This window comes from Sorex araneus, chromosome 6 (genome assembly GCF_027595985.1).
Source record: "Sorex araneus isolate mSorAra2 chromosome 6, mSorAra2.pri, whole genome shotgun sequence".
In the NCBI taxonomy this organism is placed as follows: domain Eukaryota; kingdom Metazoa; phylum Chordata; class Mammalia; order Eulipotyphla; family Soricidae; genus Sorex; species Sorex araneus.
The window spans coordinates 74,752,077-74,779,094 of NC_073307.1; the positions used below are offsets into that span (position 1 = coordinate 74,752,077).

At 39.8% G+C, this 27,018-nt stretch overlaps 1 protein-coding gene across 3 annotated transcripts in view; it reads left to right on the forward strand.

Moving 5' to 3' along the window:
* The window catches only part of MAP2K4 (mitogen-activated protein kinase kinase 4), a 180,180-nt gene that overhangs the window by 123,336 nt on the left and 29,826 nt on the right, over positions 1-27,018 (forward strand). For all 3 annotated transcript variants that reach the window (XM_055141645.1, XM_055141646.1, XM_055141647.1), the window contains 3 exons: positions 1,658-1,777; positions 4,891-4,942; positions 7,970-8,097. In XM_055141645.1, coding sequence (XP_054997620.1) covers positions 1,658-1,777; positions 4,891-4,942; positions 7,970-8,097 — 300 coding nt within the window. The remainder of the gene's footprint in view (positions 1-1,657; positions 1,778-4,890; positions 4,943-7,969; positions 8,098-27,018) is intronic.

The window sequence follows — 27,018 nt, forward strand, 5'->3', positions numbered from 1 at the left end:
GAAACAATATTTTACAATGAAATATGATAAGGACTACAAAGAAAAGAGTTGGCTAATGAGATATTGAGAATGGGATAGACCTATTTTTTTTTTTCACTTTTTTATTGAATCACTCGGGAATACAGTGCTACAGTGCTACAGTGCACTGTGTGATAGACCCTTACAAAGCTGTTCATAGAGTTCAGTCATACAGTGTTCCAACAGCCAGTGCACGTTTCCCAGCACCGGTGTCTCCAGGTTCCCTCCCGTCAACCCCCACCGCCCACCCCCTGCCTGCCTCTATGGAGGTACTTTTTGCTTTTCTTCTTCTTCTTCTTCTTCTTCTTCTCTCTCTCTCTCTCTCTCTCTCTCTCTCTCTCTCTCTCTCTCTCTCTCTCTCTCTCCCCCTTTCTCTGGGCATTGTGGTTTGCAATGTTGATACTGAAAAGTTATCAAAAAAACCTGTTTACCTGCTTTTTAACACTCAGATCTTGTCCAGCATGATAATTCCTAGCTATTATTGTCACACTGTTAGAACTAAATTTTAAATCAATTAAAGATTTTAATTTTAATTTTTTAATTTTAGTTTATATAAAATGTAGTTTTATATATTTATTTTATTTTAGTTCACTTCAGGGGACATGACCTGAAGCATTACTCATGAAAGAAAACACTTTATTCCTGAGCCATATTTCTGACTCAGGGGTTACTTTTTAAATTATGACATTTATGACATTAAAATCTTAAAGAGCCGGTCCTTAGATTTGCTTTTCCCCCTCCCTCCCTCCCTCCCTCCCTCCCTCCCTCCCTCCCTTCCTTCCTTCCTTCCTTCCTTCCTTCCTTCCTTCCTTCCTTCCTTCCTTCCTTCCTTCCTTCCTTCCTTCCTTCCTTCCTTCCCTCCCTCCCTCCGTCCCTCCGTCCCTCCCTCCGTCCCTCCGTCCCTCCCTCCTTGTTTTCTTGCTTTCTTTAACTATTTCAAGAAGTTTTTTTTTTTTTTTTTTTTTACTATAAGGTCACTACAATTTAATTTCCTTGGTTTAGGGAGAATAAAGTATTATTCCTATTTTTGTGTTTAATTGTGATAAAATTTAAATTTTCGTAAAAGGAAAAGTTTTCTAAGGTACTTTCCTTCCAATTAAGACTGGAGAAATAAGTTTGTCTTTAAAAATGAGAATATTTTATCTGTTGCTTAAATAAGAGCTAAACATATCACTAGTTTGAGGTTTAAAAAATATGGCTTCTTCAATGGAAAACAAATTATCAAATGCTTTCTTCTCAGCAGGTCGACTTTAGGGGGGAGAAACTCCAAATCAATAATAGGAATTTTTTGTTGAAATATTGAATGTAATCAAAGTAATGTGAAAGTAAAGTGAAATTTACCAGTTACACATGCAGGGTGGGGGGCTGGGGAGGTTGGGGGGAGGGGGGAGGTATACTGTGATTCTTGGTGGTGAAATATGTGCACTGGTGAAGGGATGGGTGTTCGAGCATTGTTTAACTGAGACTTAAACCTGAAAGCTTTCTAACTTTCCACATGGTGATTCAATAAAAGAATAAATTAAAAAAAATCAAAGACATCAAAAAAATATGGCTTCTTGTCTCATTGTACATCTACTTTGTCTAAAAGAATGATGATAGTAATGATGTATAGGAATAATAGATATTTGTTATTTTATAGGGTGACTGTTGGATCTGTATGGAACTCATGTCTACCTCGTTTGATAAGTTTTACAAATATGTATATAGTATATTAGATGATGTTATTCCAGAAGAAATTTTAGGCAAAATCACTTTAGCAGTAAGTATCTGCTTTTCAAATTGTTCATTCTATAAATAGTTCTATAAATAATCTCCTGGGATTTTGAATGCATATATCTGACTGTCCTTCATAGAATGTTAATATTTCTGGAAAATAATTTGTTTTAGGAAAAGAGACCAAAAATTACAAAAAGCATTAGCATAACTATCAAAATAAGATAAATATTGACATTGTTCTTTTCATTAAATTGCAATGAACTATGACAGAATGTGCTGTATAAATAAGAGTGGAAAAGCCAATTTTTTGTTTATTTTTATTCTGTCACTGTCACTCATTGATTGTCACTCATTGTTGCTCATCTATTTGCTTGAGCGGGCACCAGTAACGTCTCCACTGTGAGACTTGTTACTGTTTTATTCTGTCAACTTTTGTTATTCCTAAATTTTTGGAATTACAGTGGTCTCCTAGAAACTCCTTTATTAAAACTTGTAAGTAAATTATATTTTGTGTTGTTAAAGATTTGGACAAGACAGTCTAAACTATTTAAATTATTAATTTACTTTGGTTTTGGTGGGTCACACCTGGATGTGCCAAGGGTTTCCTCCTGGCTCTGTGCTCAGGAATGACCCAGGTATGGGTTTGAGGGTCCGTATGTGGTGTACTTGCTTGCAAGGCAAGTACTGACCCACCATACTATCCCTCTAGTCTCCTATTTCTATTTTTACTAGCAGTAGCAATAATCATCGTCACTGCTAATTTAAGACAATTATACTGGAATAAGTAAAAGAGCATTACTTGTTAGCATCTGTGTTTATTTTTTGAATGTAAATTCATGGTCATTTTCTGTCTTCCTCTGGGTCATTCAGGTTTCACAAAAGTACACAATATATTTTCCAAAAGGAATATATTTTTGATAGAGTAAAATTAATAACATTCCTTAAAACCACTGATGATTGAACTGTGTTGGTGATAAGACCTGAGTTCATTCATGCATAAAGGAAATTTTATAGGAAATTTAAAATAGGTATTTTATTTGCATGTAATTTCCCATTTCTTGCATGTTTACATCTTCTGCTTCTAGCATGACCTGTTAATAACTTCCAGTTCATCCTTTATGGGGGTTTGGGGCCTGGGCCACGCCCGGTGCTCTTCAGGGTTTGCTCTTGACTCTGTGCTCAGTCGTCTCTCCGGGGGGTGCTTGGGGCCCAGAGGCACTTCTGGACGCACAGCCAGGTCAGTGTGTGCGAGGGCAGAGCCTTCGACTCCGTCCTCTCCCTCCTGCCGCCCAGCTTCCTTCTGTTCGGCCATTAAGGGTTAATGTTAAAAATTAGTCTGAAGTAATTTTAATTATGAGGTAAATATGTGTGTATAACTTGAATGTAAAAAATCAGACTAAACTTTCTGTTATAATCCTAAAATTCATAGTTATAATGTTAGTATTTTGTTAACCTAGCTGAAATTAGGTTTAAATTTAAAAGTTTTTTTTTTTGCTTTTTGGGTCACACCCAGCGATGCTCAGGGGTTACTCCTGGCTCTGCACTCAGGAATCACCCCTGGTGGTGCTCAGGGGACCATATGTGATGGGGGATCGAACCCGAGTCGGCCGCGTGCAAGGCAAACACCCTACCCGCTGTGCTATCGCTCCAGCCCCTAAATTTAAAAGTTTTATGAACTAGATCTTATGAAAAGATATTTGTGATATTAGAAACTTTATTTGGATTTACATATGAAATTTTGTGATCAATTTAGCCATCTCTCTAGCTTGCCAACCCGTTATTGGAACTTAATAGTATTCATAATCATAGTATAATAATAGAATGATGATGTTAGCTGACGGCTATTAAGTATTTATTTGTATCTGTCCAAGATCTTGTTATTGTTTATCTTTGTTGAAACTCTGGTAAATAGTGTAACTCCTTTCTTTCAGATGACAAATTTGAAACTTGGAGAGGCTTAGTGATTGATTTTCTTTGAAAACTAGTAACTATAAGTAAATGATTTCAACCAAGGCACTGATTCTACAATGTCAGTCTTAACTATTTTAATATAGGATGATCGTGAAACTAGAAAACATAAATTAATTCTATATTTTGCAATATAGTCATAAATAATTTACATGTTTGACTATTTTATTAGATTTGCTGATGACTGTATATTAAGTACTGCATTAAAATTACTTTGCTAAGTTTGTTCCTTCTTATTAAAAACCACTTGAACTCACAAATGCCATTAATACTTAGCAGCTTGCTGGAAGTAGAACTTAAGTTTTCAGAGCAAGTGCTTGGCCTATTCAGTTCTTTTTTCAGTTTGTGATTGTGAGTATTTACATTGAAGTATTATTTCCTATACCACAAGAAACCGCTGTTTATATTTTCGTAACCTGTGATCAAACATGGGTATAGACTCTGGATAAGTTGCCATTTTGGTTACACAGTGGCATGGTTATATGGTTACATGGTTATACCCATGCTCTGCAGAAATCACTCTTTAAGATCCAGTGCTCCATGAGTACCAATGACTGTGAGACACTGAGAATTTTGTTAAACTTGCTAAATTCGGGTTGAACATGAACTCAGACTCTTAGACATACTTGTTCTTGTAATGCTTAGAGGCACAAAAAACGTTACACAACTTTTTAAGTGACCTACCTATTTAACAAGTTGTAACTTACTTTTGTTTTTTGCTCTGTCTGTGAGCAGTATATAAAGGCAACTATGCTTTCAAATGTAAATTGGCCATTGAGTGTCTTAATTTAACTGAAAAATGGCCAGAAATGAAGAGGGTTAGGGCTGGGGCTCAGTGAAAAATGAGTTTTCTTGTCTGTGGGTTCTTGGACTTGATTTTCAGTACTGCATCGTCCTAGGAGCACCATGGAGACTGTGGGACAGTCCCCACACACAGCCAGATGTGGCCCCAAAACAAAACGACGGGATACTGAAACATTGAATTAAAAAAACGCACTTTGTTTTGAGGCCACACTGGACAGTGTACGGTCCTGGCAGGACTGTGGGTGGGCTCGGTGGCTGGGGGGCTGCCCGTGAGGGAGCCGCCCGCCCGTGCATGTTGCTCTACCCGTGTGAGGCAGATGGTCGAACCATTGCACTTTTCACTAAGTGGAAACTGTTAATGCTCTTTCTGCTTTCCCCCCTTAGACTGTGAAAGCACTAAACCACTTAAAAGAAAACTTGAAAATCATTCACAGAGGTGGGTATGATATTTTTTTAATATTCATAAGTAAATATTTTTAATAGAAAAATGATTGAAGGTTATGTGTAAGCCTGTATAAATGGTATAATCCTTGTCACTGTACAAGCCTTTGTGAAATATTTGCTTGTTTAGCAAAGGTATTATGTGTACCCTAAAACTTCATTATTAATTTAATTTTTCTTTTATTGGATGCTATTAAGTTTTAGGCCAACTTAATGTATTGGAGTAGGAAATCAAGGTAGGTTTTAATGAAGTATTTTTTGGGGGGAGAGTGGATGGTTTGGCCTCATGAGTTGTTGCAGCCTTCTGAGGCAGCAGCTCTCTTGTGTGTGGGTGTTCCAGGAACAAGGGACTCTGCCCACTGGCACTGGCCTTTCCTGTCTCATTGGCTAGACTTGCCTGTGTGTTCACATAAAGGAGCCTGTCACTTTGGATAGACTTCTGGTAGACTGGAGTAATGAGATTCCAGTTTCCATGTATATGTAGATAACAGGGGAGGGATGTCTTAATGACATGCAGCCACACAGGATGGTTCTTTGAGTGAGGCTGTCACCAGGTAAGTAGTGGAAGGAATGTTTTCAGAATTTGTTTGTAGATCACTTTGTGAGTATATACTTAAAAAAATTATTTTAATCTTATTTTTATTAAAAGGAAAGTTAACTTTATTATTCATTTTTTGAGGGGGTTTTTGACCATGTCCAGTGGTACTTGGGAACTACTCCTGGCTCTGTGGTCAGGGGTCACTCCTGGTAGTGCTATATCCCAAACCTAGGTTGACTGAATTCAAGGCAGGCACCTTAACCACTGGACTATCTTTCTGCTCCCCTATTCTTTAAACCATTAGAGTGACAATGAGGTGGATAGAATCATTGAACTGGGATATAGAGTAAGTGAACAAAAGGGGAAAATTGACCAGTGCATTAACATGTACTGTGAGTGAGCTGGTTGCCAGTAAGAAGTGACGGCTAGGAAGCCAGCCATCTGGGCAAGAGAGCCAGGGAGCCAGGTACTGTAGCAATTTGGCAACAGAGCTGAGGCCTTTGCATGCAACGGACCCTGTTTCTGTCTCTGGCACTACAGAGTTTCCTGAGCATCGTTGGGTGAAGCCCTGGAGGTCCACAGCACTTTCTGAGTGGCCAGGTTCTGAGGTCACTGGTGGTCCCTGGTCACGTAGCACTCCTGGACACTGACTTGCTTGGCTGAGAAACTGGGAGCATGCTTGTACGACCCAAATGAACTCTCAGGAATGAATCCAAGAAGGGGTTCATTGGGAGAAACTTGACGAAATCATCTAAGATAAGGAAACCATTCCTGTGGTCAGAGATGATAGGGGTAGGGCATGTCACCTCACAGCAGGTGACCCAGGTAGTTTCCTGGTATCTCATATAGTCCCTCTGAAGACAGAGCCAGGAATAAGTACTGTTGGATATGGCTCCATATATTTTAAGAAGAAATAATTATTGGGGGGGTGTGCATAAGGTATTAATTTCATTTTGTAGATATGAAAATTAAAGTTGCAAATAATTGAGTAGTTTTCCCAAGGACGTACAGTGAACTTTAAACCCAGATTTTCAACTTTTGCTTGTCTGATTACAATGCTTACAGTCTTTCAGGGCCACTGTATTTTCTAACTTGGGTAAGTCTCCAAATTGTGTATATGTTTTGGTATAAATTTGGTATAATTGGTATTTGTATTGTATAGTGTACTTGAAATTGGACTTTTTGCACTTGCAGTTTTTGACACATTTGTGAAGTGACTTAGTATTCTCATATATTAAATTTATTATTCATATTTGAGTTAAGTAATAATTTTGAAACAGTAAATGACAGATTAATGTGTAATAATGATATGGTATATCATTATTGTACTGAAATACTGCTCAGCTATTAGAAACGGTGAATAAAGCCTTTGCTTTATTGTAGCTTTCATTGCAACAGGGATATAAATGGAGATGTTTATGTGAAGCAAAATAATTCAGAAGGAGAAAGACAAGTATTGGGTCATCTCAGTAATAAATCGTGTAGAAACATACAAAGCAGTGTCCACTGAGAACAGACCCATAGGCTCTGCCCGCAGAGCAGGAGCATTCAAGGCCCTTCCGGGGAGTGCCCTGGAAGGGCCCGAGGCTGTGCATGGGGGTGGAGAAGTGTTGCGTTGTTGGTGTTGGTTGTGGGGTCGTTACATTGAACTTTTAACACACATGTACATGCACACAGAGACTATGTCTTGTAGACCAGTGTCATCTAGTGTCAAGTACGGAACAGGACAGGACTGTGTAGGTGGCTTCTACGTCTGGAGAGTACTCATGACACGCTTGGAGCCAAGTTCTGCCCTGGCACAGCATGCACCCCCCACCCCCCACTCTCCGCCAGTGGGCTGTCGCACCCAGCCCTGCAGTGCCCCAGCGGGCCTGAGCAGCAGTGGTCAGACTGCCACGGTTGAGCCAGGTGGCACTGGCGTGGTCTCCAGACCCCAAGCACTGCCGGGCAGCTCTGCCAGTAATAAAAATTAAAACCAAACAAAACCCTTTGATTTAGGAAATGAATACAAGTCTCATGGTGATAAAAACAAAGAGAACATTTTAGAATTCCTAAATTTATTGTGAAGTACTTTGTGATAGTGAATTTTAAGTGTTAGCATTCAGGAAATTGTTCTTATTTCCACAGAGTAAAACCAGATTTTGTATGTGCATTATAAGTATAAATATGTTAATTAAAAATTAGTCTCTACCCTGTAGCATCTGGATTTTTCAGACGTTGCTGATGAAATTACTTCTGCTGTGTTGCATTTATAGGCATGTATAATTATACAGTTCTCTCTACCTGAGCATATTACATTTATGCAACTAACATGAGTAATGAATACATATGATTAATGAAAATGTTTCACATCTTTGTATCTGAATTTTAAGGACATGCTAACTTTACATTCTCTGAGATGTTGAATAAATTTTTGTTTAAAATATTTCTAAATATAGCTGATAGATTATTAAATGTTCATTAAATGACATCTACCACTTGCAGATATCAAACCTTCCAATATTCTTCTGGACAGAAGTGGAAATATTAAACTCTGTGACTTTGGCATCAGTGGACAGCTTGTGGACTCCATTGCTAAGACAAGAGATGCTGGATGTAGACCGTATATGGCGGTAAGTGCAGAGCGTGAACTGCCTGACGGTGATGGCCGAGAGACAGGAGAGCCCGGGGCTTAGGTGCCATTTCTCTAAACAGTCATTAGTTGGTGGCACAGTTCCACCGTATTAGAAAGTGTTTTCACCTTCCCTACTGACTATATTGGGGGTTTAGCTTTTCTGTGAATTTATACCAAACCAGCCCAATCAGTTTATAAAATTGTTTGCATTCTTTTTCATTCTATTATTTGAACCTTGGTGTTTGTGGCGTTCTCTGATTTCTTCCTAGCTCTCTAATCAGCCCAGATGATTAGTTCTCTGAAGACGTCTTTCTGTTTGACACAGTCTGTGATCTTGACTGTGATAAATATTACAGTACACAAGTTGGTAATGTGTAGTAGGCCTCTTAGTGATGCTCCGGCTGAGTTTCCTGCTCCCCGAGAAGTTAGCTGGTGGCCGTAACTCCCAGGCTTCCCCCATCAAGTCGGGCCTGGCTTGCAGGCTAGTGGGACTTGAGGCCTTCAGGGGCTCATCGGAGACAGCTGCAGTCCTGGACTGCCCAGCTCTCTGGGGTGCCAGAGGTGGCGCTGGAGAAAGTGGCCGTCTCTCTCCTTGCTGCTCACACAGGTCACCTGGAGCCCCCGCATCAAAAGCATCTTGCAAGCCTTGACTCTCTTAAATTCTCTGTCAGCTAATTTGAGGGTTTTTTAAAATAATTAATCTTGATGCTGCTTTCATGCCAGTTTCTAATGTCTTTTTAATATCCTTGATTGATGCAGTTTCCAGTATTCTTTAGAGAGAGAGAGAAGGAGAGGGAGGCAGAGAGAGAGGGAGGAAGCGGGAGGAAGAGAGAAAGAACAAAAAACTCTTGATTAAAAGTTTGGCTTTGTGAATCCTGAGATCTTGCATTCATCATCATAATAAGCTATAAATGGAACATGTTCAAAGAAAAAAGGTCAGGCATGAAACATTTTGAATTTTCAAATTTTGTAACCATGTCCTGTGAATTAACGAAGTCGTTACTTACCCTTTTAAAGTTTGGCCTAGTACTAAGATTGGCTTGTGTTTTGTGGTATAACAGTGGCAAATAATTTTATTTGATTTATGCAAGTTTAAAATACAGTTACGGCCAAGAATATTTTAATTCAGTAGGATTTTTTTGCCACACCAAGCAGTACACAGGAATTGAATTCACATTGGTTGTGTGCAAGACATGCATTCCTACCCTAACATCCTACTGTATCTCTGGCCATGAGTTTAGTAACTTTTAAGAAAAAAACAGCCTTCATATTTTTTTTTTTTTTGCGTAGAAAGAAGCACAGGAGGAGCAGGAGCTTCTTAGACCGCCTGCCTGTGGTCTCTCCTGGACTGTGCCAAGTGTCCAGTCTGTCTGAGGTCTTTGTGCATAGACAGTGTTGTCCACATTCACTAAAAGGTTTTGACCCCTAAATTGACTCCTGTTGTTTCCTGACTGAATTTATAGAACTATATCTTGTCTTTGTATTGAAATAATCTTTTTATTTAATGCTTACAATTTTTTTAATGTCTAGGAATGTTTGATCTAAATAATGTGACCTCAAAACATGATATATAGGAATTCTACATGTTTTTAAAAACTAAATATGAAAGAAGAAAGTTACTATTAATATGTAAGGTATACGATATTGGAATATGCTTTAAAATATGACAGTTTTTTTAAAATTATAAACCAGTTGTTAACAGTTTGCTGTCTTCTCAGCGAGGTATGATTTGTGTGTTTGTATGTGTATGTGTGTGTACCTTTGAAAGAAGCCACTGTTTTGTAAAACCACAATGTTCTTTTTTTTTTTAACAGTTACAAAGCTTTCATGTTTGATCTTCGGTCATACAATCATCAAATACCCATCCCTTCACCAATGCATATTTTCCACCATCAAAATTCTCAGTATTTCCCCCACCCCCGCCTTCTTCCAACCCTTTCCCCGCCTGTGTGACAGACAATTTCCCCCATACTCTCTCTCTACTTTGGTTACATTCGATATTTCAACACCAGTCTCACCACCATTCAAACCTGCCAAAAAGGCAATGTTAGACGATTCGTTTTGTATTGCTTGTCATGGATAGAATATAATGTCCAGAAAATTTTGTGTTGTTCTCTTCCAGGAGCTTTAGTTTATCATCTCTGGGTCTTGGCCATTGATGAGATTACATGGCGCTGGGGGGATGTTCATGGGTGTGACTGCCAAGCTTCTGGAAAACTGGGGACTTGGGGGGAGGAGGCCCATCCCGACTGGAGATCTCAGTCATGGGTTCCTGCATACCTGGGTTTTCCAGCCTGTTCTCCAGTGAGGTTCATCCCGTCTTGAGTGAGGCTCATCCCCTCTTGGGAGAGGTCATCCGAGTGTAACCATAACATTTTTATCATACCCTAAGACCTAAATCTAAAACTATTAACAAGAATTTTTATTGCATAATTTAAGATGTAATTTATACTCGTTTTTTTCATTGTCCAAAATAATTGCATTTTTTAAGCTGACAATTGAGAATCACATAAGGATTATACATTGCTTTTGCTTGTTATATTTATTTTATCCAAATTGTCTAGACCTTTCTTTCATCATCTGTGGCTTTGATGTATAAAAAAACATTTTTAGAATCTCTCAGCATTTTTGATTTATATGATTTTTTTGACCTGGAAATTTTATATATAATACATACTTTTTAAAAAGCACACATGTTGGTGGCTTCACTAATTGATGTAGACTTTTTGGTAAAGCATTTGAAAAGTTTTAAAAAATAGAAACATAGCTCCTCACATTTTTTTTCTTCCCGAAATGGGTAATTGATGAAAGTCATTTATGAAGAATTTCTTTACCCTCTCATCCTTCCTTTTTTGTTACCCTTCAACATCAAGAGACTTCTAAAACCTACCCTCTTCATTGTTCTGGTGGTGCAAGTGGTCACACACCTGAGTTGTGACGCTCGTGTACAGTGTCATTGCAGTGTTCTCTAGGGGCCGAACCTAGTTGTAGTCCTTGCATGCTGTTTTTTGGTTGAAGTGCTAGTTCACTGGTGAACAAGTGCTAGCACACTTGAGTTTTTGTGCTTCTATATGCTTGATTGTAGAAAGTCTGAGATTGCATACCTTTGTGTGTTTCCAGGGATCCCAGTGACGATTTGCTAGCTAGGATCACACTTGACCTGCTGATGGGACAGAGGATTTCAGAGATTGACAGAGATGGGACAGAGGCCTTTTCACCTGCTAAATACGTGGCTATGACATTGAGCTGTTCTGGAGCTGCAGTCTTTATAGAATTCACCAATACTCATTTAAAAGAAATCTAGGGTTTTTGTTAGTATGAGTAAGAACTTGTATCAGTACTTTCTAAAATAGTCTTTTTACTAATTTGGATCCTTTCTTAAACATTGAGATGCTCTTTCCAGGGAGATAGCTCAATGGGTTGGGATATGTGCTTTTTTTGTAGCAGCCTTGGGTTTAACCCTCAGCACCACCTTGTCTCTGAACGCCACCAGGGAGTTACTCTTGAGAACCGAGCTGGGCAGGACCCCTGAGCAGTATGGCCGGATGTCGCCAAGAATTAAAAAATGTGTCCTTATATATATTATGTGTATAAGTACACAATATAATACTTTATTTTATGACTTATGTATATGATCATATGGTTTTCTTTGTTTTTCTTGTTTTTCTCTCCTTGGTTTAAAAAGAATTTTATTATCAAAGATAAAATGTTTTGTTTTCAACTTTTGTGCAAGGAAATTTTATAGTCACCTTTTTCTCTATTTGCAGCCATTTAGATTTTCAAAATGGTAAATTATGTAGCACTTTCTTCTTCTGGTTGTTTTAAAATTGTAATGTGGGCACTGTTGTTTACAGCAGGTATCATACACTTACTGATAGGTTTCATGCCTGACACATAGCAGCACCACAGACTCCCCAGAAGGGCTGCTTCCCCCCTGCTTCCCGAGTCTCTCCCCCCCTTCATGCTGTCCCTCCCCACACCACCTGCCCCTCCCAGACTTTTTGCTTAAGACAAGTTAATTTTTGTTGTCTTTGGGCATTTTTTTAATACCGTTGTACTTTATCTCTTTATATCCCACAAGAGAGAAATGATTCTATGTTTGTCCCTCTCCTGAGCAGCTTATTTCAGCATGATACTTCCCAAGTCTAACCACAGAGCAGCAGATTGCATGATTTCATCTTTTCCTTTAGCCAAGTGGTATTTCATTGTGTATATGTACCGTGGCTTTCTTTATCCAATCATCTGTTATTGGTGACTTGAGCGTATAATAGATTTTGGCGATTGTGAACAGTGTTTTTTTTTTTTTCTCTCTCTCTTTTTTGGCCAGGGGATAGATTCCATGGAATCGCTGGGTCATTTGGAAGCTCTGGTTCTAGTATTTATTTATTTATTTATGCTAGAAACAAAATTAAATGTTACATTATTTTTATTATTTTTTAAACTTTTAAATTAATCACTATGAGATAGACCATTACAGAGCTGTTAATGAGTGGATTTCAGTCTACAGTAGTCCAGTACCCATTTCTCCACCAATGTACATTTCCCAGCATCAGTGTCTCCCGGTTCCCTCCCATCCATCCATCCCCCATCCCTGCCTGCTTCTGTAGCAGGCACTCCTCCTCCTCCTCCTTCCTTCTTCCTCCTTCCTTCTTTCTTCTATGTTCTTCTTCTTTCTCTTTTCTTCTTCTCCTCCTCCTCCTCCCCTCCTCCTCCTCCCCTCCTCCCCCTCCCCCCTCTTCCTCCTCCTCTTCTTCTTCTCCTCCTCCTCCTCCTCCTCCATCTTCCCTCTTTTTTCTTCCTTCTTTCTTCTTCTCCTTCCTCTTCCTCCTCTTCCTCTTCTTCCTCTCCTTCCTCTCCTCCTTCTTCTCCTCCTTCCTCTCCTCCTTCTCCTTCTCCTCCTCCTCATCTTCCTTCTTTCTTCTTCCTTCTTTCTTCTTCTTCTTCCTCTTCCTCTTCCTCCTCCCCCCTCCTTCTCTCCCCTCCTCCCCCTCCCCCTCCCTCCTTCCTTCTTCCTCCGCCTTCTTCCTCCTTCTTCTTCCTCCTTCTTCCTCTTCCTCCTCCTCCCCCCTCCCCCCTCCTCCCCTCCTCCTCCTCCTCCTCCTCCTTTCCAACCATTTACCAGTCCTCCTAACCCTTGTTTTTCCTGCCCATGGATATTACTTTTCTACTGTATATATATTTTTGTAAACCACAAATAAATGCTATCATTCTATGTCTGTCCCTTTCCTTCTGACTCATTTTACTCAGCATGACACTCTCCTTGTCCATGCATTTATAGGCAGCTATCATGATTTCATTTCTCCTGATAGCTGCATTGTATTCCATTGTGTACATATTCTGTATTTCTTTATCCATTTGTCTGTTCTTAGGCACCCAGGTTGTTTCCAGATTCTGGCTATGGTGATGAATAGTGCTGCAATGAGCATAGAAGTGATAATGGTGTTTCTGCTGTGTGTTTTTGTGCCCCTTGGGTATATTCCCAGAAGTGGTATTGCTGGGTCAAATGGGAACGCAATTTCTAGTTTTCTGAGAAATGTTCATATTGTTTTCCAAAAAGGCTAGACCAGTCGGCATTCCCACCAACAATGAAGGAGAGTTCCTTTCTCCCCACATCCATGCCAACACTAGTTGCTTTTGTTCTTTGAATGTATGTGAGATGTGGTGTGAGATGATCTCTCATTGTTGTTTTGATCTGCATCTCTCTGATGATTATTGATGAAGACCCGTTTTTCATGTGCCTTTCGGTTATTTGAATTTCTTCTTTGAGAAAGTTTCTGTTCATTTCATCACCCATTTTTGTGATGGGATTGGATTTTTTTTTTTTTTTCATGTAGAGTTCAACCAGTGCCTTGTATATCCTTGATATCAACCCTTATCAGAAGGGTCACTGTCACTGTCATCCCATTGCTCATCGATTTGTTCGAGCGGGCACCAGTAATGTCTCTCATTGAGAGACTTATTGTTACTGTTTTTGACATATCCAATACGCACGGGTAGCTTGCCAGGCTCTGCCATGCGGGCTCCATACTCTTGGTAGCTTGTCGGGCTCTCTGAGAGAGGCGGAGGAATCGAACACAGGTCAGCTGCATGAAAGTTGAATGCCCAACTGCTGTGCGATCGCTCCAGCCCATCAGAAGGGTATTGGGTGAATATCCTTTTCCATTCCGTATGCTGTCTTTGTGTCCTGGTCACAGTTTCTTTTCTTTTTAAAAATTTTTTTACTCATTTATTTTTTTAAATTTAATTTTATATTGAATCACTGTGAAAAAAAAAATACAAAGCTTTCAGGTTTAAGTCTCAGTCACATAATGATTGAACCCCCATCCCTTCACCAGTGCACATGTTCCACCAGCAAGAACCCCAGTATACCCCCCTACCCAGCCCCCACCTAAGTATCTAATGATCTTCACTTTATTCTCTCTATACTTTGAATACATTCAATATTTCAATAGAGAACTCACTATTATTGTTTGGAATTTCCCCCCAACAATCAGGCCTGCTGAAAAGGCATCATTTAATAATTTCTTTTCATTGCTGAGAATGAAGATTCTATGAGCGGTTTTGGATTTCTGGATTTAGTTCAGTTCACAGTCTAGATGCATTTCTGTAAGAAGCCGCGCTGGGTGCCAAAATGGGTTAGAAGACCTCTCGGATCATAGTCTTTAGGAGCAGAGGGTCTGTTTTGAGAGCAGCAGCTCCAGATGTTATCTGGGCGGAGGGTGGTTGTCACTGTTTCTTTTGAGGTGCAGAAGCTTCTTATTTGTTTATCTCTCTTTCCACTTGCTTGGTCAGTGGCATTTTGTCTTTGAAGATCCCTTTAGCTTCAGTACCATGGAGAGTTTTGCCAACCTCTTCTTCAGTGTACCTTATGGATTCTGGTCTGATTTTGAGGTTTTTAATCCATTTTGATCTGACTTTTGTGCATGGTATTAAAAAAACAGGTTCAGACTGTTTTTTTGCACATAACTGTCCAGTCTTGCCATTTCTGATTCTGTTTATCAGGACTGGTAGGTATTTTTAATATACCATACTTTTCCTTCAATTTAGTCTTTGAAGAGAAATCACATCCTTAGAAAATACCTTCGATGACCCCATCTGAACCACCTGCTCCCATACACATCTCTGCCTAAAGTAAAATTATTTTTATTTCCTTAATTTCCTTAATTTTACAAGTAGTAAACAAACTTGACTATCTGTTTTGCTATCTGTATCTTCTGTGGAGATATGAGCTTCTGGAAAATCATAAGCTTCATAGTTCACTGCTGTATTCTAAGATACTACAAGAGGTTTGAGAGGTTTTCATTGATACGTCAAGTGGGTTGTATATTTCTCAAAATTGCTGGAAGAAGAGAAAGCTTCCTCCCCCCATATTTATTTTATAACCAGCTAAATTGCTGATCTGTGTTCACTTTTTTGTTGCTGTTTGTTTTGTTCTGTTTGGGGCCAAACCCAGCATGCTCGGAGCCCAGTCCTTGCTCTGCACTCAGGAGTTGCTCCTGGTCGGACTGCGAGGACCATATGGAATGCTGGGATTGAGTCCTGCTCCACCGTGTGTAAAGCAAGTGCCCTGCCTGTGTGCGCGTAAGCTTTTAATGTTTCAGGGGGATACTCAGAATCTATAATCATTTTTGCCTAGACCTTGTTCTCATGTTTATTTTCTGACATGTGTGCATGTATATATTTACTTATCTCATGTTTACTTTTGTTGCTTTTCATGAACTTCTTGAGCAGTATGCAGTGACATTATTGGTAGAAGAATTCTTGTTTTTTTTCTGACTTAAGTGCAAATGTGTGGTTCTGATTTTGTAAGTCTGTGTTTATGTCTGTCTTGTAAAGATTTTGTGTGAGAGGAAATGAGAGTGAATTAAAATTAACTATTAAATGTTTTTGACATCATGGGTAAGTGATGAAACATTTTTCTCAGTAAAGATATTGATATGATGAATCATAATAACATACATTCCTTATGTTAAATCACTGATGTTCCAGACATACCTCTTACATGGTTCATAGTTATTATGATTAATATGTTGCAAATTTGGCATGTACAAATAGGTACTGGCTTATTGTTTACTCTAAAGTTTTTATATGGTTTGTATTTGAAATGAGGAAATTTCCTTTCATTATTTTATTCATATAGTAAACAAAGTTATTGATCATCCAGTAATAAAACACAAATCTTTGAACTTCTTGATCTACAAAAGAAGCTTCAGATCTACAGACAGTTGTGTCAGTTTATTTTTTTGTTTTTTGAAATAGAAATTCATTTTAGCCAATAATTTTTGTGTAAAGATAGAGAATTCTTTGAAAACTGTGATGTTTTCCTACATTCTTAGCATACATGTCAGTAGCCCTGTAGACATTCCTGCTTCCTTAGCATTGTTAAGTGTAGCACACTTAATATTCATACTTTGAATATTCACTTATGTGAATTCAAGCTGTCCATATTTTCTTGAATATATTCTCCTCCAAAAGGTAGAGTATGTAAGTAGAGTATGACTGGAAATTAGTGACTTGCTTTTAAAGTATGGCTATGGCAGAAATCACCGTTTCTTCCTTCTCGTTGTAGATCATAAAGGCATTATGACTTCTTTTTTTCTTTCTTTCTCGAATTGCTCTATTTGTGAGAAACCAGCTACTGTATTGTAAGGATACTCAAGCAGCTTTATCTAGACACCATGGAGAAAAGTGAAGGAAGCTTCTTGCCATTAACTGTGTAAATGATGTTGTTGACAAATTCTCCAGCTTGGTAGAAAGCCTGCAGTCCTAGCTGACATCTGTTTGTAGCCTCCAGAGGGGCCCTGTGTTAGAAGTATGTCTAAAAAATGATTCCCGAACTTTAACTCACAGAAACCCTGGCACAATAAGCACTTATTCTACATTCTTAAATTTTGAAGTAATTTATTGTTTCCCAACATAGGTAACCAAAACAAAGTTTGTGTTCATCTTTTGGCCTTTAAGATCAATAAGAAACAGTTTGTGGTAGTTGTTATATCCGACAGTGGTGTTACCACAGTCCTCGTCTGAAGATCTGCCGTGCTGGTCAGTGCCAGCTGAGCCCGCAGTGTTCCCCGAGCTCGGGAGCTCCTGTGATGTGCTCCCAGCCTTGCTGTGCTCATCCCAGGCTCTCACACTGTGAACTGTGGAGACTGTGCACCATAGGAGCTCTGGAGTTGGTGCCACTTGGTGGCGTGGGAGCTTGATAAAGGTCAGTTGTGGATGTGGACTCTCCATACTGAGGATGTCAGGTGTGGGTGGGGCTTCTGGGCCTTCGGACAGGGAGGAGAATGTGCCCTCCCTCAGTTTGAGAAAGCCACAGAATTCTTAGCCCACAGATACATCTACCTGGGTGGCTAGATCTTTTATTTTTAAGCCATTTTTATTGATGAGTCCACCGGGCACACCAGGTCCACAGCAGGCTCAGCACCATGGTTCCTGTGGTCACCCCAGCAGCCATCTCACTGTCCACTGGACACCACCATTTGAGTTTAAATAAATATTTGTTTATATTTTCCTGCACAGCAGAGGTACCCGTGAACGTATTTAATATGCAAAAAACAATAACAACAACGTGCTCTTCATGTTCCTGGAGCAAGCAGACACTATTGGGTTACACTAGTATGCAACAGGGACAAATGAAGACGTACTGGCAACTCGATGAACAGCAGGATGACAGTGATACAGAGATGCAGTGATTCAAATTGAAATAAAAGAACAAAACAGTACAGTAGCAAGTCTCAGCACCAGAATGGATAAAGCTGAGAATCAAAGTAGTGAACTCAAAAATAAAGAAAGCAGCTACAGCAGGAAAGAAGAGGCAATAGAAAGCATATAACTGTATCACTGTCATCCCATTGATTGTCAATTTGCTCAAGTGGGCCCAGTAACGTCTCCATTGGTCCTGGCCCTGAGATTTTAGCAGCCTCTCTTTACTTGTCCTTCCCAACGGTGCCGCATTAGAGGCTCTTCAGAGTCAGGGGAATGAGACCCATCATTGTTACTATTTTGGGCATATGAGTAGGCCACGGGGAGCTTGCCACGCTCTCCCGGGTGGGCAGTAAACTCCCGGTAGCTTGCTAGGTTCTCCAAAAGAGAGAACTAGGCTATAAGATGTCACTTCTGGGAGCTTGGTTTTATAGTCTCTGGATGTTGGCCATTGATGGGATTACACAGAGGTGCTGGGGGCAGTTTCTGGGTGTGACCGACTAGCTACTGGAAAATGGGAGATCTGAGTGGAAGAGGCCCAGTCCCGGTCCGAGCAGGCTTCGAGATCTCAGCCCCGGGTCCTGCACACTTGGGTTCCTCTGCCGGTTCCTTCGTGCATGAGGCTCGTCCAAGCGTGTGGGGAGAGGCCTTGAGCATGGCTGTGGCTGGGTTCCAGAGGACTTTGGTTGCGGTTTCGGGGACTCTGCTCAGGGAGGGGAGGGAAACTCAACCCGCCCTGCTCCAAGGGGTCCCGGTGCAGACAGCCAGGTGCAAAAGAAAATAAAGAGAATATTGAAGATATTATTGACAGTACCAAGAAGAACAACCTCAGAGTCACAAGTTTGAGAAGGAAAAGAGTTAGAGGGGAAGAAAGGTTAATTGAAGAAAAATTTAAGTGAGGATTTACCCAATCCTAAGAAAGAAATGTGAACTCTCCCATCTTAAGGCCCAGTGAATGCCAGTCAAAGTAAACCACGGCAGAACCCCAGGAATACATACACACTATCAAAATGGTAAGAAACAAAGACAGAAGCGTTCCTTAAAGACTCCCTATAAAGCAGCAAGAGTAAGGAAGCAAAACCTCTCGTACAAGGGGAAAAACATAGGATTTCAGAATTTCTCTAGTAAAACTCTACAAACAAGAAGATAATGAAATGATATACAAAATATTGAATACAAAGAACCTATAACAATCCCCTACTGGTAATGTTATCACTCAGAATTAAAAGAGGGATAAAAGCGTTCTCAGATAAACAACAGCTGAAAATATTTATAGACTCTAAACCAGCTTTTGGCAGCAATACTGAGTGGCTGCATATAGAAAGCAAAGATCAAACTGCCTAAGGAGCTAAACAGCTCTTAGATTCATGGCAGTAAAGTCCTTCGTATCAATAATTTCTCTTAACATCAACGTGCTGAACTTGCTTCTATATAGAGTGGTTTTATGGGTCAGGAAACAAAATCTAGCCTTCTGTTGCTTCTTGAAGAGACACTAACACTCTGATGGTGAGCACAGGTTCAGAGTGAGAAGCTGGAGAACAGTCATAGAGTCAAATGTCAGATTATAAAAAGCAGGGCGCCCATACTTAGATCAGCCCAAATAGCATTTAAGCTTAAAAAAATATGAGATAGCTGGATATGATATATTGGGTAAAGAACCAATAGATCAATAGGAATGAACTCTCATCAATATATATACACTGAAGGGGCAGCAAAGTTTATAACTGTGAAAAATCCCAAGGAGATATATGAGCAACAGCACAATAGTAGTGGAACACTTTAATATCACAACTGATCATTGGACAGATCAGTGGACAGAACATCAATTACAAAAAACAAGGAATTAGAAGAACTGAATCTAATAAACATATTCAAGATTTTCCAACCACCCAAACCCAAAATATACTTTCTCCCACATTGCACATGGAGCATTCTCTAGATTTTACTGCATGCTGGGACTCACAATTCAAATACAGTCACAAAAATGAAATCATATCAAATATCTTTTCATCCTGCAAAGTCATGAAGGCAGAAATAAGTCATAAAAAGAAATGCTGGGGAAAACAATATTTGGAAATTGAACATCATTCTGTTAAGTAACAGTTGGCTCAAAGAGAAAATTAAACAGGAATTCAAAAGATTCTTTGAAATAAGAATTAAGACCAAAAATCAGAACCTGTGGGACACAAGGAAGTTCATTGTTGGGAAGTGGTAGGCAATGCAGTCCTACATCAGGGAAGAATCATAAAGTGACATTAGTGACCTGCCCACATGGCTGAAGAGACAAATGAATCAAAAAATAAGTAGAAGGAAGAAAATAATAAAATTCAGGGAGAAATCTATGCCATAGACATATAAAAACAAAACAAGACAATACAGAAGGTCTGTAGAGACAGGAGCTTGTTTTTTCAAAGAGTAGATAAGATTACAGCTAGACTTAAAAAATAATAAAAGCAAAGAAAAAAGGATTCATCTGAATCAAATCAGAGGTGAAAGGGGGGAAATGCGATAGTTACATAGAAATCATAAGAAATTACTATGAATAATGTAGAACTGTTTCTAAATTAGAGAATTTAAGAGAAATGTATAAATCTTAGAAGGATACAGCCTTCCAAGATTCAGTTAAGAAGAGGTAGAAAACCTGAACAGACCAAAGAAGAGTGAAGAAACTGAAATAGTGATTAAAAATCTCCTTAAGAACAAAAACCCCAGGGGCTAGAGATAGTAGAAGGTTAGACAGTGGGGAGTGCCTTGCACACGACTCACCCAGGTCTGATACCCGACATTCCTGAGCACCACCAGGAGTGATCTCTGAGTGCAGAAAGAGAATAACTCCTGAGTACCACCAGTGTAGCAAAAAAAAAAAAAAAAAAAAGGCCCTGGTGAGTTCACTACTTCACTTTGAACAGAACTTCAAAGATGATGATACTCATCCAAAACATCTATGGAATAGCAATCTTTCCTAATGCTGCTATGAAGGCATTACAATACCAAAACAGAAATATAACTATAAAACGACAACTGCAGACAATATCCCTGCACATTGATGTGAAGATCCTCAACAAAGTCTTAGTGAACCATATCCAATAAAATCTTTAAAGGAAAATTATACCATTTTTGAGTGGGTTTTATCCCGTGTGCAAATCAGTTAATATACTACCCTACATCAACCAAAGGAAAGGCAAAGATAATGTAGTCATATACATCGATGCAGAGAAGGCCTTTGACAAAATTCAAAACCCATTTATGATCAATACTCAAGAAAATTGGCATAGAAGGAATGTGCCTTAAAAATAGTAATGATTGTTTGCAATCAACCTGCAGGGCCAGAAGGACAGCACAGCAGGTAAGGCGTTGGCCTTACACATGGCCCACCTGGGCCGGGTCCCCGGCACTCCTTCTGACCCCTTGTGATCCGCCAAGAGTGATTCTTTAGTATATTGGGACTAAGTCCTGAGTACCCGAGTGTGGCCCCACTCCAAAAGAAACAAACATACGATAAACTTCCAGCCAGAATCACTGTTAAAGACTGAGTCTCTCCCCTTGGATAGGTACCCGGCAAAGGGTCCACTCTCATTCATTATAATTGGGAAGTCATTGCCTCATCACTCAGGCGTGACAAACAAATCAAAGTTATTCAGATTAGAAAAGAAGGTAGACCATCATTGTTTGCAAATGAGAGCATACTAGACACAAATATTCTACAGTAAAGCTCTTAGAAACAATAAAACAACATAGCAAACTAATAGGCCAGAAATTCAACACACAAAATTCTGTGGCATTTCTGTGTACAACTGATGAATCAGAAGTGAAAGGAATAACAAAGAACCTCATTCAGTATAGTGTACTGAGGCATCAAATGCTTAAGAATCAGTAAAGGATGTCAGAGACGTGTACATCAAAAGTTACGTCATAATTCAGTAAACTAGCACACTAGGAAATGGAGATATTTTTCCATTGCATGTTCAGCAACAATGTTTCATGTTGTTGGAAAAATGAACATTGCCAAATGACCATTCTGTCCAAGAATGGCCATCCTACCCAAAGGACACATACTCAGCGCAATCACTGTTAAATTTCTGATAATACTCTTTAAGGACTTAAATTTCCTAAATTTTGTATGGTATCATAAAAATCCCCCCAAAATGAAAGCAGTTTAATAAAGACAGAAGACATTGCATTCTCTACGTTTAAATTCTACTATAATGTTTTAGTAATAAAAACAGTATGGGGGAGGCGGTAGAGAGATAATATGGTAGATAACGTGCTGGCCTTGAATACAGCCAGCCAAGATTAAATCCCTGGCACTCTGTATAGCCCCCTGAGCCTTTTTAGCAGTGTTCCCTGAGTGCCCAACCAGAAGTGACACCTGAGCACTGCTGCATGTGGCTCCCAAACAGAAAATGAACATAAACAAACAAAACTTATACTGCAGTAGGTAGACCAATGGAACAGCATCGAGAGCCCTAATTCTTAGACTTATGGTCAGTTAATGTATGACAAAGACTGAACATCGCAGTACTCCTCACAGCACTGAATGAATTTCTATTTTGCCTTGTTCTTACTAACACTTATTGTTTCTGAACTTTTTGATATCGAACATTTGTGCTTATGTGAGGAGATATTTCACTGTCATTTTGATTTGCTTTTCCTTGATGGTCAGTGATAATGAGAGAAATTGTTTTCTTACTTCATTTTTCAACATGCCATCTTTGAGGAATTTTTTTTATCTTTTATCATTCAGTGAAATTTGTTGGGGATTTTGGTGTTGCTACATTTTGAGAGTACTTTATAAATCTTGGATATTAGCCCTTTGTGTGTGATCAGCAAGTGTTTCTCATATTTTGTAGAGTGTATGTTTATTTTAGGCCTCATTTCTTTCACAGTGCAGGGGATTTTTAGTTTGATGTTAGCACATTTGTGTATTTCTGCTTTTGTTTTCTTTGCCAGTTCTGTCGTGTCATTGAGGACTCCTCTCGGTGGAGCTCTGCCTGTGTTGTACTCTGTGCGTTGTAAAAACAGGTTTGACACCAAGCTCTTTCATTTACTTTAATTGATCTTTCTGTATGGTCTGAGATGGGGTCTGATTCTGTTTTGACTTGTATATGTGTCTCTGCAGTCTCCCTCACAGTTATTGGCGTACTCCCTCCCCTCTCTGCCCACGTGCCTCCCCCCTCTCCCCCATGCATCCAGCCCCTTGGTAAATGATCTGCTCTTAGATCCGAGGATTGATCTCTGGTCTCGTCCCTGTGTCATTGATCCGGGAGTCTGAGTCGGTCTCTGTTCCAGTCCCAGTTGGTTTGATTACTAACTGTAGCTTTGTTGGAAAGATTAGGGGACAGAGCTAATGTAGAGTGGGTGGAGCTTTCGCCTTGCAAGTGGCCAACCCGGGTTTGGTCCCCAACATCCCAGTGGTCTCCTGAACTTGCAGGAGTGATCCCTGAGCATAGAGCCAGGAGTAGTGACACCTCAGCATTGCCGGGTGTCACCCAGAAACCTAAAAAAAGAAAAAAGGTATTAAATTTTTGGCATGCAGCACCTTTTGTTGTTTTTCCTAGCATTGCTTTTCTATTCTGGGAAATAGGTTTAAAGGTTTCATATGAATTTTACAAGTATTTTTTTCTCAGTTTTTGAAAAATGTCATGACAATTTTGATAGAAATTATATCGCATCTATAAATTACTTTGGGTAAGATACTAATTGTAATGATGTTGATCCCTCGAATTTTTGAATAAGGACTATGTTCCCACTTCCTGTGTCTTCTTTTATTAAAGAAGTAATTTAGGGGCTGGAGAGATAGCACAGCAGGTAGGGCGTTTGCCTTGCATGCAGCCGACCCGGGTTCAAATCCCAGCATCCCATATGGTCCCCTGAGTACGGCCAGGGGTAATTCCTGAGTGCAGAGCTAGGAGTAACCCCTGTGCATCGCCAGGTGTGACCCAAAAAGCAAAAAAAAGAAAAAAAAAGTAATTTAAATTGATTCTTAGATATTTGACTTTGACATTAAATGGAATAGCTTTTAAAATTTCTTTCTCTTCTACATCAATATTGCCATACAAAAATTCAAAAGATTTCTGTGACTTGAGATCTGTAACTGTAGCTTTTTTCTAGGGTCTTGCTACTGTAATCTTAGGATTATTTATAACATTATGTCATCCGCAAATAATGATCATTAGACATTCTCTTTACCAGTCTGAATTTCTTTGACTTCTTCTTGTCTGATGGCTGTGAGGGGCCTCCAGTCCTGTGTTTCTAGTGGTGAGGGGCCAGAGGGACTGCACGGGACGGAGGGTGCTTGCCTCCCGCCCGCCACCGCAGATGGTCCCGATCCCTGAGTGCAACCTTTCGCACTTGCCAGGGGTGGCCCCAAACAGAACCGTAGCAGTCAAAGTGAAATTCTTGTTTTGCCCCGGCATTTAGTTTTTCCCTATTGAAGATGAAGTTTGCTGTCTATGGCCCTTACGATAGTGAGGTGAGTTCCTTCAGTACTCATTTCTGTTCCCCTTTTTTAAACTTTGTTTTACTCCCTGTGCTCTAAATTCACAGTATTGCCAATGATAGGGTTTTATTCTTACAGCATTCTGACACCGCTCCCCAGGAGCCTGTGTTTCCTTGCCGTTGCTCCATCCTCCCCGGCTCAGTGTCCCTGCCTCATCCACGCTCATACATGGCGGGCTCGAGTCTGTGAACCAGTCCTTCAGCTAATTGTTACCTTAAAGCCGCTTGTTAATTCCCTTACTATGCCTTTGTATATTTCACATATGAGAGAGATCATTCTTTATCTGTCTCTCTTCCAACTGTGGGTTGGATCTTTTCAAATGCTTTTTCTGTATGGAGATGATCATGTGGTTTTGTCTTTCCTTTTATGGATGTAATATATCACAATTGATTTGTGTATATTGAATCACTCTTGTAACCTGGGACGAATCCTGTTTGATAATGATATATGATGCATTTAATTTATTGCTATATTCTACTCACTGGGGATAGTGAATAGAATATATCACTATATTTTATTCAGTAAGATTTTTTTTTTCATTCTGACATGAACTTTATTTTATTTATTTATTTATTTATTTTAATTTAAATTTTATTGAATCACCTTGTGGAGGGTTACATAGTTCTCAGGATTATGTCAGTTATACAATACTCAAACACCCTTCCCTTCACCCGTGCCCATATTCCATCACCAACCACCCCATTATACCTCCCACCCCCTCCCCGTCCCCGCCCTTGTACGTGATAAGTTTCACTTCGTTTACGCTTTATCTTGGTTACAGTCCATGTTTCAACACATAACTCACTATTGTTGCTAGGGTTTCCCCCCAAAAAAGAGAAGACAGTCCCACTGTCAAGGAAGCATTTTATGGCTCTCCATTGCTGAGAATGTAGAGATATTAAGTCCCGCTGTTTGTTACATAACTTTTCTATTTTTTTCCCCCCTCGTCCCGCGCCACCGAGATCACGCCTGTTTAGTAATCACCACGCTGCCTGACAAAGGGAAAACAAACCAAAAAAGATGGTTATTTCCCGTCATCAGCCGGCGTGGGGCACTGGCTTAGTTGATAGTCTGGTAGAATGTCTGCAAGCAGTTTCTGGAACCAAAAGTAATACGCTGGTATCGGCCCCGGCTCGAGATTCCACCAGCGTCCCGCTGTTCCAAGTACATAATAATTTATTCCCTTGTATCCCATTCCCACGCCACCAGGTCCCTGTCAGCTTAATGGGCATCATACTATGGTTAACGCCACGCCGCGTTTCTTCCCGAGAAAGAAGGATATTTCTTCTCAGCCGGCGTGGGGATATGGCTTAGTTCAGACTATAGAGATGGCTACCACTTTGGTAGCCTTCAATATTTCAGCGAAAGACTTACTATTCTTGTTAGGATTTCCCACCAAAGTCCGACCTGTTAAAAAGGAACCATTTCATATTGGTGATGATTAAATGACAATAGGTTGCGCGGCCATGGCAGTGGCCTCGCGGCTTTGAATTTCTGTATGAAGTCCAGGGAAAGTACAGCCAGAAATTACACGTCGCTACAAACTTTAACCCTATTATGGTCCCCCCAAAGTCCAACCCATTACAAAGGAACCATTTCATATTGCTGATGATTAGATGACATTAGGCTGCTGCGGCCGCGCGGTTTTGGGTTTCTATATAAAGCCCAGGGAAAATTCTTTTGGTAATTGCATCACTCACTGGCAGCGCCTGGGCCAGAAGCTCCGAGCACACAGTTTGGAGGCATTTTGGGGGCGCCGCTCGTGTCCAAAGTGGTTCAGTTGCCTCCGGGGTCGATCTCTCTCGGGGCCGGAAAGCTATTCAGTAAGATTTTATCGAGGATCTTTGCATCTATGTTTATTGTCAAGGGTATTGGAAATTGGGCTGAATTTTTTTAAGTAGTCTCTCTGTCAGCTTTTGTTAATTAAGAAAATAAACTGTTTGGGGGTGGGGGCGGTTACTCTTTCTTCCTTTTCCTTAAGAGCTTGAGTAATATGGGTAGAACTTTTTCATTTATTTTTTCTCTGATCTTTAAATTTTAATTTTTTATCTTTTAAAAAACTTTTAAATTTTATTTTCATAAAGTTGTTCTCAATAATTATTTATATTCAGTATTTCAATACCAATCCCATCACCATTACACTTTCCCACTACCATTGTTTCGAATTTCTCCTCTACCACCCAAGCCTGCCTCATAGGCAGACGCTAAATAATTTTTTTATTTTGAATTGTTGTCATGAATAGTATGAATGCTGGAATCCTAAAATTTTTAAATGTTTGGGGTCCAGAGGCATCTCTGCGGCATACTGTTTTCCTCCGAGATACATTTGTGAGTCTCTGGATCATGGCCATTAATGCACTTAAACAGCCTGATTTTGATCTCTTTCGAGATTTATTTATGAGTCTCTAAAGTAAGGCCAATAAATGAGCTGGAGGTGGTTTGTGAGTGTGACTCCCACATACCTAGCTTTTGTTCGTTTAATTTCTCAGAAACATTGTCCCCAAGTTGTTGGGGTATGGCCAAAGACATAGCAGCAGTTTTGGGGTATCAGGAAGCCTGGCGGCACCATCAGGCTGCTGATGCCCTCGCCCCACAGGTACAGGTTGACCTGCTGGGTGGCACTGTACCTCCAGAACTTTTGAAGGCTTTGAAAAGCTCCATTAGTTAACTCATCTAGTCTGGGACTTTTGTTCTTGGGCAAGAGTTTTGATAACT